Below are 15,085 nucleotides of genomic sequence, written 5' to 3'. Positions count from 1 at the left end.
CTGGAGCAAGTTCTGGAGACCCTGCCCCACGGGAAGTCGCCAGGCCCTGACGGCTTTACTTACTTTTACTATAAGGTGTTCACGGCGGAGCTTCTCCCACACATGGCCACCTTTTTAATTCCTTTCTACAGGGTAAACCTATCCCACCATCCATGCTACACTCCCATTTAATCCTCCTGCCCAAGCCACCCAGGGATCCCTTGGATTGTGCTAACTATAAACCAATAGCCCTTTTGAACTCCGCTTTGAAGATGTTCACCAAGCTTTTGGCAGCTAGGCTCAATTGTTGGTTACCCAGGTGGATTTTGTCCCTTGCCGTCAGTGGGGGGACAACACCAGGAAGGTCATAGATTTGGTGGACGTGGTCATGGCCGGCTTTAGGCATGTGCGACTTGTGCGGTCGCACAGGGCGCCAACGGCCATGCTTCAGGGGGGGCGCCGCAGAGAGGAAAGAAGTTGTAAAGTTCCTGTCTCATCTGGTCCCAGCATTGCGTTTTTACTGTAACCGCCGCCGCGCAGGCAGCAGGCTTTGATGGGAGGAGCGGCAGGGAGACCCTACGTTTGAAAATAAATGTACTGTCTCCAGCGGCGTCTCTCCATCCATTTCTTGAAGCTTGGCAACCGGGCGCCAGCTGACTCCCTGTGCGGGCGGCCGGCTGCCTGCCTCTCTGTGCGGGCGGACGGCTGCCTCTCTGTGCAGGAGGCCCGCCAGCTGCCTGCCTCTCTGTGCGGCCGGCTGCCTGCCTCTCTGTGCGGGCGGCCTGCTGCCTGCCTCTCTGTGCTGGAGGCCGGCCAGCTGCCTGCCTCTCCATACTGGAGGCTGGCCGGCTGTGTGGGGGCTCTCCATGCGGGCGGCCGGCTGCCTGTCTGTCTGTCTGTGCGGGAGGCCCGCCAGCTGCTTGCCTCTCCGTGTGGTAGGCCGGCCGACTGCCTGCCTCTTCGTGCTTGAGGCCGGCTGGCTGTGTGGGGGCTCCTGCTGTATGGGGGCTCCTGCCATGTGTAGGAGGCTGTGTGGGGGCTCCTGTTGTGTGTAGGAGGTTGTGTGGGGGCTTCTGCTGTGTGTAGGAGGCTGTGTTGGGGCTCCTGCTGTGTGTAGGTGCCTGTCTGAGGGCTCCTGCTGTGTATAGGAGGCTGGGTGGGGGCTCATGCAGGTATTTGCTGATAGTTGTAATGTGGCCTGTAGATTTAACTACTGTGGACCCCAGACACCCCAGTCTGACCCTGCTGACCCTGATCTTTTATATAGTATCTAGTGTGTCCACCGCCATTAACTTGAGAACGGCGGCAGCTATAGGCATAGAAGTAGTGTTTAGGTATAGTAAAGTATCCATGCGCTACACAATGAAACCACCTATAGCGCCACCTGGTGGAATACAATGGAGTTAGCATTTTTTTCTCGAAAATGGAATGAGATAGAGAAAAAAGTGAATTACAAAGTTGTAAAGCATCATCAATTCAATACGAATCAACACCTTGCATACAGAAATTCTATGATCAGAATGTGTAAAACTCACAAGGCTGTGAACGTGAAGCGATACCTCATGGAGACCTTCCTACAAGTTATTGGGTATGGTGGCTGTGTGGAGTGGCCTCCACGCTCACCTGACCTGACCCAACTGGACTTCTTTTTGTGAGGTCATAACAAACAGCAGGTGTATGCGACCCCTCCACCAACATTGCAGGACCTACGATGACGTATCACAGATGCTTGTGCAAACGTGTCACTTACCATATTGAACAACGTGCAGCAAGATACAGTATACTGTCCAGAGGCCAGATGTGCATTGCAGCTGACGGTGGCCACTTTGAGCATCAAAATTAAATGAGCGCCATATGCGTGACCAGCATTCAATGTTTTGGGGTCATGGGTTTCATATCATAGCATTTCTGTATGCAAGGTGTCGATTCATATTAAATTGATGATGCCCTACAGTTTTTTAAATTCACTTTTTTTCTCTATCTCATTCCATTTTCAAGATAAAAATGCTAACTCTGTTTTCCACCAAGTGGCGCTATAGGTGGTTTCATTGCGTAATGCATGGCTACTTTACTATACCTAGACACCACTTCTATGCCTATAGCTGCCGCCATTCTCAAGTTAATGGTGGTGGACAGGATATGGGTGGACACACTGTATGTGTGTATGTACGTATGTATATATATATATATATATATATATATATATATATATATATATACATACATACACATATATATATATATATATATTTTTTTTTTTTTTTTTATTATACACCCTACATATGCCCTGTACCTGTCACGTGTAATGTAATTCTGAATATTGACCTGCCATATCCTAAAGGTGTGTAATATGTGCTCTGTTAGGATTTCACTTGCTGATTCGAGTGGTAGTCATCTGTTCGCTCACATGCGATTTACAATGTGTGGTCATCTATCGAATGACGTCTCCTCCTGTTTCTCTTGAATTGAAAATTATATCAATGAGAGAAGCAGGAGGAGACATCATTCAGCAGATGAACCCCTGTCCGCAAATCACTGGTGAGCGATTACATGACCACTCAGATTGGCAAGTGAAATCCTAGCCGTATATTATATACTTCGGGGATTCGAATAATGTGCAGAATGTCAGACAGGGGAGACACTGGTCAGTCCAGGGCAGCATGAGCAGGGAGAAGCCGTCACGGACCGGCCTCCTGGGCTCGTCATCCTGGTGGCATCGTCCCCAGCCAGTGTGACGCCCTGGACACCTCAGGGGTCACAGGTCACTACACACACCACATACACCCCCACCCCAGTAAGGTACCATCAGTCAACAAAGACCTGATTGCCTCCCTCAGAGTCAGACAGGCACACCAGGTGGGCGGAGTCAGGCAAATAGACACGCCCCCCGAGGAGTCTGCTGGCCTGAGGCAGGATATACAAGCAGATTAAGTTTGGAGAGAGGAGTGAGAGGAGTACAGTTCTGTGAGGGGCCTGGGTTGGAGCCTAGGACCCCCGAACAGTCAGGCAGGCAGACAGTAGTGGCCGCCTGCAGGAGACCGGGAATACGACCGGTGGAACCGGGACAGGGTAGTGGCCCACCGGAACCGAATCGGGGAGCCAACTGGATACCGGAGCACCAGGCAGGGTACTCAGACCCCGAACTAGGCTATAAGCCACCACCATAGTCAAATGAACTGATTGCGGTCTGGACCTCAGGGGTTCATTCCCACCTAAGTCCCGATTGAAGGCAACAGCCCAACCATTCCGGATAAGTGCCACTGCCAAAGGCCAGAGATCCAAGGGGCCAGCGTCTGTGGGCAAACGGGCTCCTACGACACTTATACGCCAGGGAGCGGACTACCGGTGCCCAGGCACAGTAGTCAAGATACACACACAGGTGCAGGAGAAAGGCAGACATTGCCAACGTGACTGGAGAAGCTGCAGCCAGCTCCAGGCCCCATTCATCACCCCGTTTGGTTTACCAGCGACTCCAGTGTCTTGCATCGGAGTGAGTACACCAGTGCCCTCAGGCACCGCACCGAACACTGTGTCCTGCACCCCGACCCTCGCCAACCGGGCCCCGGGACTAACATCCCCTACCCACGGAGGGGTCAATACCTAGCTGCGCTACTACACCGCTCCCGGGAGTCCCGTACCTTCACCGCAGTGGTGGTGTCCATAATCACCACAACCCGTGGGTGGCGTCACGAACTATCATCCCAAATGCAAACACCCGCATCCCCCGCGTAGCGCCAACCAGCCACCCCACCCTTGCAGAGCCACGTGACCCCCGGGTCGGTGAGAGGCTCGAGCCACCACCTGTAGAACGCGAGCACGGACCCGAGCGGCTTGGCGGTTGCAGCCGAGGCCGCGGGGCGGTATACCAGATATTAAATGTGTGTTTTATCTGAAATGTGGAAGCATCAAAGTTAAATATACACAACTGCAATAATGGAGCCAGTGTTTGATTCCTTCCACCCGGGGGTCGTGCAGGAGGAATCAGCTGTCAGAGAACTTATCTTGTAGCAAAATAATATTGGAGTTTCATACATGACATGGCCCCACTGCCGGCTGCACATCACATAATGGTTTAGCGTTAGTATGAAGGCCATTCTATCAATGTAATGCATCACCAGCAGCTGAGGTGTATTATGAAGATCTGCAGCAGCTGAGATGTGTATTATGGGGTTCTGCAGCAGCTGAGGTGTGTATTATGGGGTTCTGCAGCAGCTGAGGTGTATTATGAGATTCTACAGCAGCTGATATGTGTATAATGAGGTTCTGCAGCATAGAATGTGTGTCTGGTGAAGTTCTGCAGCAACTGAGATGTGTATGATGAGGTTTTGCAGCAGCTGAGGTGTGTATTATGAAATTCTGAGGAATATCACATGATATGGCGTGGATTTATCTTAAAAATTTTCCAACAAAATTATTTGCAGCATTGCCAGCAGGTGTGAGCCCAAATTGGTTAATAAAGGGATTACAGTATATATGCCATAGTTCTTCCATACACTGGGCCCCTCCCTCATGGTGTGTATGTGGTACTGCACCTCAGTCTGTTCAGGTCAGTGGAGCGGAGAGGTAACGACACATATAACCTGAGGACTCTTTATTACATAGAAAGCAGATATTTTTTTTTCTAATTTTGTACATTCCCCTTTAACATTTGTATTTTGACCTTTTGGTCCAGAGTACACGCAGCATCAGCTGCCGGCTTCATCGTGCATTGTCTGGTATCATCCTGTACTTTTATCCTCAGGATTTGTATAGTAGATGCTGATCCCACCAATGGGGCCATGACCTGCACCGCTCTAAGTGTATAGGAATTTATATAATCTCTCTACAAAGAGCAGCAGCGCCTCATTCTCCAGATACATGTGCACCCCATAGGTGAGATCCGCATGTACCATCCATGATGTAATATCCAGGGATACGGCATAAATGGTTGAAATCGGAAGACCTCTAAAAGAACGAGATCAAACGTGGTGGATTTGAGGTGCAGATTCTCCAGCACAAATTTGGAGGTTTTTTTTATTTTTCTTCATTTGAAGAGATCAACTTTATTAGGATATAAAAAAAATGGCCTCCTGTCCTTGCTTGTTTCCTGGGAAACTGGGTAAAAAAAAAAAATCAGTGGGGGGGGGCACCAAAGGGCAGTTTTGCACAGGGCGCCATTCAGGCTAAGGCCGGCACTGGACGTGGCGAATCGGAGGAAACAACAGATGCTAGTGTTGAGTCTTGACGCGGAAAAGGCTTTTGATCGCCTCGCGTGGCCTTTTCTCTTCAAGACATTGGAGGTCTTCGGGATCTCGGGTGGCTTCATGCGTGCTTTAAAATCTCTTTACAGTGCCCCTACTGCCTCTATTAAGCTCCCCCTTCACATCTTTAGGCCCTTCATCATCTCCAACGGCACCATGTAGGGGTGCCCCCTGTCTCTCCTTCTCTTTTCGCTTTGTATAGAGCCCCCCGCGTCCTCGGTCAGGAGAAACCCGGACATCTCAGGGGATCTGGTTGGGAGCAAATCGTTTAAAATTTCGCTTTTTGCCGACGACGTTCTCATTACATTCACTAACATCCACGTTTCCCTTCCAAATTTAATGTGCACCTTTGGTGCATATGGGAGCCTTTCTGGGTATAAGATCAATTCCAGTAAAACGAAGGCAATGCCATTGAACCTCGACCCGGTGGCCCTGGATTATCTGCGTTTGAATTTTAAATTCCGTTGGAAGACAGATGCGGTCAAGTACCTTGGGGTCAACTTGACATCTACTTATGACTCCCGCTATAACCTTAACTTTCCCCCTCTTTTCCGAGAGCTGAGGGCCCTTTTGAGTACATAGATGCCCTACCCCTTTCGTGGATGGGACGCATGGCGGCGGTAAAAATGAGCTTGCTTCCCAAACTTCTATATTTTTTTGAAACACTTCCGGTTAAGGTGCCAATGAAGGAACTAAAGGCCCTCCAAGCAGCTATCTTGAGATTCATCTGGTGTAATAAACGCCATAGGGTAGCCGGGGAGGTGTTGATGGCCCGTAGGGACAGGGGTGGGCTTTCCGTCCCGGACATTCTAAAATACTATTGGGCGGCTCATCTCAGGAGGATCCCCTGTTGGGTGTCCCTTTGGGCATACAACAGGTGGACCGAAATTGAAAAGCTCTGGCTGGCGCCTATACACCCAAATTTGCTCCTGTGGCCCCGGGCCCAGTGCGACTCACTCCCCCCTCTTCTTGGACCGATGCAGTTTACTAGGGACCTCTGGGCATTTTGTATTAGAAAATTTCCCCTGGCATCCCCCTGCTCCCCTTTGGTGTCCTTCATATACCAACCCCTGCTTCCAAGCAGTTTGGAGTCAGACTTGATGCACCCTTGGCTCAGGGCAGGCCTTTTAAGATTTGCAGATATTATAGATGGAAGCACAATGCAGATCCATTCCTTTGAGTTTCTCAGAGATAAATTTTCCCTCTCTAATCGAGAGTTTTTCCAATACCTGCAGATCAGAGACTTGGCTGGCTCCTTGTTTGGAAGGGCGGGGGTCTCGGTCCCCACAGACTTTGAAAAGATGTGTAGAAGGGACACGGACACCAAGGGTCTGATCTCAGAAATTTACATGTTGCTTTCTGAGCTTCGGCACAGGCCTGAGGGGATTTTTCCATATATGCGGAAATGGGAGTCTCTATTGGGAAGGCGGGTTCTTCCTCGGGAATGGACAGCAATTTGGGGTAACGCCGCCAAGACATCTATATGCACATTATATAAAGAGAATATCTACAAAATTTTGTTGTTTTTGGTACCACACTCCAGACTTCCTTCATGGCTTAGACCCCTCTATACCGGCTTGCTGCTGGAGATGCAGGGGGAGCACAGGCACCATTTTAAACATATTCTGGTCCTGTCCAGGGATAGTCCTCTTCTGGGAGCTGGTAAAGGGGTTGATTCACAAAGTACTATATATAGAGGTAGATCTTAATCCCTTGATCTATGTTCTGAGCCTCAAGATTGGGGGCATGGGTAAAACGGCCTCCAGGCTTATGTCTCACATCTTTACAGCGGCCAGGTGCCTAATAGCAAGGAATTGGAGGCAGCCAGGGACCCCCTCACTCCAGAGCCTCAAGTATAGATTATTGGATGTTAGACGCATGAAACACCTTACGGCACTATTGAATTACATAATGGAACGCTTCCAGGCGGTATGGTCACCATGGGACTACTTTGCGGGGTGTGAGGACCTGTAAGACCCAGGCCAGTGGGCCCTAAGGAAACTCTGGATTCTTGTATTCTCTCCTCTCCGCCACCTTTCCTATCCCTCCTTAACCCCCCTCACTTGGCTTGTCATTGCCTGTCTAGTTGTGAAGTTTATTGTTACATTTTGGCACTCAGTGGTATTCATAACCATTAGGAAGGTGTCCCTCAAGTCGCAGCGGCTTCATCTACAGCTTGGGGTAAGTCATGTCTGCGGGGTAGGCATTTTGGCATGGAATGTTATCACTAGGTACTGCGACTTTATTCATTGTACTTATTCTTTCTGGGGACATGTGTCTCAAAAATTGTGATTTTCTTTTCCTTTTTACTTCCTGTATGAAAATTGAAAAAATTTTAATAAAAATTTTAAGTTTAAAAAAAAAAATTGATGGGAAGATGGATGGAGCCAAATACATGACCATTCGTGAAGAAAACCTGTTGGAGTCTGCAAAAGACCTGAGACTGGGACAGAGATTTGTCTTCAAACAAGACAATGATCCCAAACATAAAGTTTGAAGCCTGAAATGTGGGAAAAGGTTGAAAAATTCAAGGGGGCCGAATACTTTCGCAAGGCACTGTAGTGATGAGTGAACACTACAATGCTCGGGTGCTTGGTACTCGTAACGAGTAGTGATAAAAGAGCATTACTATGCTCGGGTGACCGGTACTCATAACGAGCAGTCAGACACTCAGATGGGCACGACTTGAGTACTGAGTATAATCGAAGTCAATGGGGAAATAGAGCATTTTTCCAAAAAAATTCCTGGAAAAATGCTTCAGTCCCCCATTGATTCCATTATAATCGGGTACTCGAGTTGTGCCCATCCCAGCATCCAGTTCATTACGAGTTCTGAACACCCAAGCATTGTAGTACTCGCTCACCAGTTGTCACTAAATCTAATTCCAATTTGTACTTACTTTTGCAGAATTCATTGATATTTGACCATGCGTATCCTTCCAGACACTGAATGATAGGTGATATAAATGGATCATATTTATATCCAGGGAGACACCTGTAGACAATAATTATCTGAACTGGAAAGTACTGGGTATCCGGCATCTCAATAATCTGCGCATATTTCGGAACAGGTGGATCAGGGCAGCTTCCTGTTTGGTAGGAAAAATATAATTGTTTTTTTATTACTGTACATTAAGTACATTAAGTCCAGTGAAGAAAAAAAGTAATCACAAATACACTGAATAGGTGATAACTTAGTGGCTAATGAGTATCCAAACGCCATGATAAGCATTGATTGGCAGATCAGCGAATTTTTAGCCCAAAATTAGGAATTTTATACCTATTAAAATAAGGAGCGGCAAGTTGTACACCTGAACTCCACTCCATTAAACTTCTATGGGGCACCCAAGTGCTGTGCTCGACTTTCTCCGTGAACCCCATAGGGAATGAATGGAGCAGTGGTCAAGCATGTATATAGCCGCTCTATTGTAATGTGGATAAAAGATTCACGCTCTGCTGATTGGTTGGATCTCCACCAACCAACAAGTTATCATCATTCCAATGCTTGGGTGATAACTTGCTTTCACAATTTAACACCTATAACAAATGAGATCATGAACAATGGATTGTCAAATTCAATCACATATTATTTCTGCACCCATTATGCCATTATTATTATTATTATTATTATTATTTATGGAATAAAAGGTGTCATTATACAATGTGCACATATCCAGGATAACTGAACAATATGGCAGAATCTATTTTGAATGTAATTTGATTTTGAGACCTTTATTATATAAATCAGGAAATGTACTTCCTTATATGACTTGGGTACCAAACATAGGAATCAGCCCTGGTGGGTAGGTGACGTGTGAATGCGGAGGTTGTATGTCCTTTCTGGCAATTCTTGATGTAATATATTGTATGTTCCTCCCACTAAGAATATTTAGCACTTATCCACCCATAAAGTTATCATTGCTAGATATTCCACTGCTGGGATTCCAGTGGATCACTATAATGCATTGGTAATATCTTTAAAATCTGTATTCAGTGAAGACGGATTTTCGCATTTGTAAAATAGGAGATGACAGTTGGTGCTTTTGAAATTCTCTGGAGAGGGGAAGGGGAAGGAGGAGTTAGAGGCAGACGCAGCACCACTCCAGCGTTTTATTTTTTAAGCACTGTAGTGGCACTTTAAAACTAACTCCCCTACCCCGGTCATATACTCAGAAATGAGTATTTGTTATCTTTTTAAAGTGGGGCCCCTAACATTATATGGAAGACTATGTGGGGTCAATAATACTATATGAAGTTCTATGTGGGGTCCATAATACTATATGAAGTTCTATGTGGGGTCAATAATACTATATGAAGTTCTATGTGGGGTCCATAATACTATATGAAGGACTATATGTGGGGCTCACAATACTATATGGAGTTCTATATCTGGCCTATAATACTATATGAAGGACTATGTGTATATGAAGTTCTATGTTGGGCCGATAATACTATATGAAGTTCTATGTGGGGCCCATAATACTGTAGAGGGGACTATATGGAGCCCATTATTCTATATGGAGGGCTATGTTTTGCTCATTATTCTGTATGGAGGACTATGTGGGGCCCTTTATTCTGTATTATGGACTTTGTAAGGTACATTCTTCTGTATTGAGGACTATGTGGAACCCATTATTCTGTATGGAGGACTATGTGGGGCCCATTATTCAATATAGAGAACTATGTGGAGCCCATTATTCTGTATGGAGGACTATGTGGAGACCATTATTCTGTATGGAGGACTATGTGGAACCCATTATTCTGTATAGAGGACTATGTGGGACCCATTATTCTATATGAAGGACTATGTGGGGCCCATTATTCTGTATGGAGGACTAGGTGGGGGCCCATTATTCTGTATGGAGAACTATGTGGGGCCCATTATTCTGTATGGAGGACTATGTGAAGCTCATTATTCTGTATTGAGGACTAGTTGTGGCCCAATATTCTATATGGAGGACTTTGTGGGGCCTATTAATTTGTATGGAGAATTATATGGGGCCCATTTTTCTGTATGGAGGACTAGGTGGGGCCCATTATTCTGTATGGAGGACTATGTGGGGCCCATTATTCTGTATGGAGGACTATATGGAGCTCATTATTCTGTATACAGGACTACTGTATGTGGAGCCTACTATTCTGTATGGAGGGTTATGTGGGACCCATTATTCTTTTTGGAGGACAATGTGAGATCCACTATTCTGTATGGAGAGCTATGTGGGGTACGTTATTCTGTGAGGAGAACTATGTGGAGCCCATTATTTTATATGGAGGGCTATGTGGGGCCCATTATACTGTATGGTGGACTACGTGAGGCCCATTATTCCGTATGGAGGGCTATATGGGACCCTCTATTCTGTATTGAGGACTTTGTGGGCCACATTATTATGCATTGAGGACTATTTGTGGCCCATTATTCTACGAGTATATGGAGGACTTTGTGGGGCCTATTATTTTGTATGGAGAACTATATGGGGCACATTATTCTATATGGAGAACTATGTGGAGCCCATTATTCTGCATAGAGGACTATGTGGAGCCCATTATTCTGTATAAAGGACTATGTGGGGCCTAAAATTCTGTATTGAGGGCTATTTAGGACCCATTATTATTTTTGGAGGACTATGTGGTGCCCATTATTCTGTATGGTCAGCTATGTGGAGTACGGTACATTGTACTGTATAGACGATTATGTGGAGCCAATTAACTTGTATGGAGAAATATGTGGGGCCTACAACTAGGTTGGCAACTTTGTCAAGGTTTTTAACTTTGGACCACTTTGTATTTGAATTTGACATCCCTGCAAAAGAGATGAGGATTCCACTTTCACATGACAATATTAACAAGTACTTCTGATTTATTTAGAAAAAATAAGGTTGACTTTTACGCCGACACTGCCACATATAAAGTGAAGTCGGTAACACGTCTAATATATCTGTAAATAGGTGAGTGGGACAGATATTAGAATAAGGCAATATCAGCAATATAAAATCTATCAGTATAGATGAACTTATCGAGTTTCTTACTTTGACAAGTTGGAATGCTGCCGCTCCAGATTCCTTCTTCTAGGCATTCTCTGTATGGATTTCCCACCAGCATGTAACTTTATGAAGCATAAAAAGGAAACACACCATATAGTTTATGCATACAGTATTTAAATTGTTATTAAATATATAAGCTTGCAATTATAATAAAGTTGGATGTCTATGGAAACCATGTGTTGTCCTTCAACTGACAATTTATTCCAATAAGGTTACCAATTTATAGCATTGGCATTGGAGCAGTCAAAACTGATACTCAGCAACTTATATTCGGAGTGGGCATAGCATACAGGGGGATCAGTCCTTTCTGGGCCAAGACTGGGGGATTCAGCTGATGAATTACATTAGTGGTCCCCAACCTTTCTTACCTGGAGAGCCACTTACAGCTCTGAGAGTGGCTGGCGAGCCACATCCAGACTTTCCTTTATGTTCCATACTCTCAAAAGTGATTGTGATGTTTACTATGTGCAGCAATACTGTGATCAGAAAATCACAGGTTCAAAAAAATATGAAAAAAAAACCACAACAAAAAGTTCAAATCACCCCCTTCCCCCAATAAAAATAAAAAAAATAAAAACCATTAAAATATATAGTACCGCCGCTTCTATGAACATCCGATCTTTCAGAATATAAAATAATTGATCCAAATAATAAATACATAAACAGAAAAAAATGCCAAAGTTGCGTTGTTTTGGATGCTGCAAAACGGCAAAAAAATGCCGCAAAAAACTAGTAAAACATCATACCTATGCAAAAATAGTATTAGTAATAAATAATGTTGTCTCACCCCACAAAAAATAGGCCCTCACAAAACTACTTTGACAGAAAAATTAAAACATTATGGGTCTCGTAAAATGGTGACATAATCCAAAAAATAGGGTGTTTTTTTTTGTTAAAATTTCAGATTTTTGTTTCCCCAGTAAAATAATAAAAAAAAATGGAACGCTGTACGTTTTGTAACGCTGTAATTGTACTGATGAGAAGTACATTTTTGATACACAATGCTCACTATTAAAACAGTCCCCAAAAAACAGAGGCTAATGGGTCTTGCTAAATGGGAACAATTGCAAAGTGGTAATATTAAAAAAAAAAAAAAAAAAGTCAACTTTGCAATATACTGTATACTGTATGTTATCGAAAATCCATTCCATACCCAAGAATGGGGGAGGTTTTAATTAAGAAAATCTTTGTTTCATCCAATTTTCCGCATTTCAAAGGAGACAAAGGTTGTTTAGTGGACAGTAAAAATAAGAGGAAGTTAAAACATCCATCCAGTTATACAGGTGACTGATTATAGGCTGGATTTTACAAAATGATCTTATTTCTATATATTGCTTCTAAACGTCAAGGTGGACCATATGTTATTACTGCAGTTTCATGAGAAGCCATAGGCCCCTTTCACACTGCTTTTGATCTTCGTTCAGTGGTCCCATTGGAGCTTCCATTCAAACCCCCTGCAAAACTTGTTTCGGATGTATGCGCCGACGTGGCCACTGACTGTAATGGTGCAGATGAAGTCAGCGTGTGCTCTGTCATGCACCATTTTCGAGAGTATACTCTTTCCGGAGGCGGACACCCAGACATAGTAGACTGCACCTTTAGGACATTTGCCCACAGGAGAACGTACCTGCGGACTTCTCTGCAGGTATTTCCGCAGGTTCAAGCAGCAACTCCCCTGAATCCGCAGCTATTCATTGCTGCGGTATATCTGCAGAGTTGTTGCGGTAAACCTGCGGAAACAGTGCCGATTTCATGCAGAATTCCAGTGGATTTCCCGCCCTGTATCTCCATAGTAGAAAGGCAGGAATTTGGCAGATAATTCTGCATGAATAATTGACATGCAGTTACGTGCGGCTGCGGGAAATTTGCAGCATTTTCCACAGCTGCAAAAATTGCAGCATTGATACAGCCCTCCCCAAATCCCATAGGATAACATGAAGACTGTCTGTGCTTAAACCCGCGGATTTATCTTGAAAATCTAGAAAATCTGCAGTTACTTTCTCCCGTGGGCACATGGCCTTACAGTCAATTGACCAGTTGGCGCTTACACGCTTACATGTGAAACCAGTTTTGCGGGGGGTTCAGACGGAAGCCCTGACGGGATGACCACTAAGCAGAGAACGCAGTGTGAAAGGGGCCTTACACCATAGTAATAGATGAGTTGTCATGCAGACCTGTAGATCTATATTCACTAGTGATCTCATCACAAATGTACGGTACATGTTTAATGCAGATAAGAAATAGATAGGGTTATATTAGGTTAGTAAGCTCTTTAGGACCAGAATTAAATCATTATTTAAATAAATGTATTATCATATTCTACACTAAAAAAATCAACTATGCCTTGGAGGACTAAAATACTTTTTCTTCCTGTTGAAATGTCCTGTTGGAATCTGAAGAAACTCATCAAAGACTTACACTTTAATGTGATGAAAGCTCAATTAGAGTAATATTCATCTTACTAATCCACTGGCACTCCCTTGACGAAACTTTCCGCTTCCCATCAGTCATTGTTCATCTAATTACAGCAATGACATGTTCACATAACAAATAATAGCAGCCGTCCATTGGCCTAATAGTGTTGTGAAAATGTCACCATATCAGCCAGTGATTGACACCACATCATAGCTAACTCCCGGTGAACTGACTGTGTGTTCATCGGTAAGTGATGGCTCAGGAGCAGCAGGGAAATGGGAAGATTTTACTCATTTTGCTATTTTGACTATTGTCAGCTTCTTTTAAAATGATTACATTTGGGTGAAACACATACAAATGGGTTTATACATCCAAACTTTGGCACTTTGGTCAAGAACAGCCTATGAGATCCAGTTGCAAATTTTACAAAGCTAATATAAAATGGAAGCAGCAAATCAATTAGTTGGTATGGTACTTAGGCTGAATTAAGGGGCTCTCCTGACCCAACTCATCAACCTCATGGGCATAAAAGAATCTGCTGAGGTCAGGTCAGGTCATGGACACTGGTAGTCATTAGTGATGAGTGAGCACTACCACGCTCAGGTGCTCAGTACTCGTAACGAGCAGTCAGACGCTTGTAAGGGCACAACTCGAGAACCTGAGTATAATGGGAGTCAATGGAGAACTCAAGCCTTTATACGGGAAATCGTCTAGAAAATGCCAGAGTTCCTTATTGACTTTAATTATACTTGGTACTGGAGTCACGCCCATCCAAGCGTCCGACTGCTGGTTGTGAGTACTGAGCACCCGAGCATGATAGTGCCCATTCATCACTAGTAGTCAGTCCTCTAATTGTGGTTCATCTATCAACCTGTGACATACATTCTATAAGTAAATGTCAAGATGGACCATATGTTATTTCTACAGTTTTATGAGAAGCCTTAGGCCCCTTTCACACTGCTTTCTGATCTTCGTTCAGTGGTCCAGTCGGGGCTTCCGTCCAGACTCCTTGCAAAACTTGTTTCAGGTGTATGTAAGGATTGAGTCCTTACACTTTTTGTTATGCATTAGGTGCGCTATGTTCTAAGCTAAGCTGCTGATCACAGTGTCCTACTAGGACATCGAATTATCACCTGCAATCTGTGGCGGAGTCTGGCAGGAAGTGATCATGGTCAAGTCTCTGATAGCTCCACCATGTAGTGTATGAACATGCTGGGTCCTGTGGAGAAGTCGATGCTCTCCATAGTAGTTGACTAATACATGGAGAGCTATATAGAAAATCTTCCCTCTTTTTTCACTCAAAATAAAATAGTATTCGAAAATGTGTTATCTAAACCTGACCACTTTATGGTAGCCATGACATAAGACATAAGATTGATTGTGTGGCTAGCAGCTGTCTTCCCTATCGTTA

The 15,085-nt window shown here is 44.6% G+C and overlaps 1 protein-coding gene across 2 annotated transcripts in view; it reads right to left on the bottom strand.

Annotated features, from left to right (window-relative positions):
* LOC142289769 (zona pellucida sperm-binding protein 3 receptor-like) overlaps positions 1-15,085 on the bottom strand; it is a 168,326-nt gene that overhangs the window by 10,797 nt on the left and 142,444 nt on the right. For both annotated transcript variants that reach the window (XM_075333700.1, XM_075333701.1), the window contains 2 exons: positions 11,245-11,321; positions 8,119-8,307 (listed from right to left, as the gene is read on the bottom strand). In XM_075333700.1, the coding sequence (XP_075189815.1) occupies positions 8,119-8,307; positions 11,245-11,321 (266 nt within the window). The remainder of the gene's footprint in view (positions 1-8,118; positions 8,308-11,244; positions 11,322-15,085) is intronic.

This window comes from Anomaloglossus baeobatrachus, chromosome 2 (assembly GCF_048569485.1).
Source record: "Anomaloglossus baeobatrachus isolate aAnoBae1 chromosome 2, aAnoBae1.hap1, whole genome shotgun sequence".
Classification (NCBI taxonomy): Eukaryota; Metazoa; Chordata; class Amphibia; order Anura; family Aromobatidae; genus Anomaloglossus; species Anomaloglossus baeobatrachus.
This window is presented reverse-complemented; position numbering and strand designations above follow the sequence as displayed.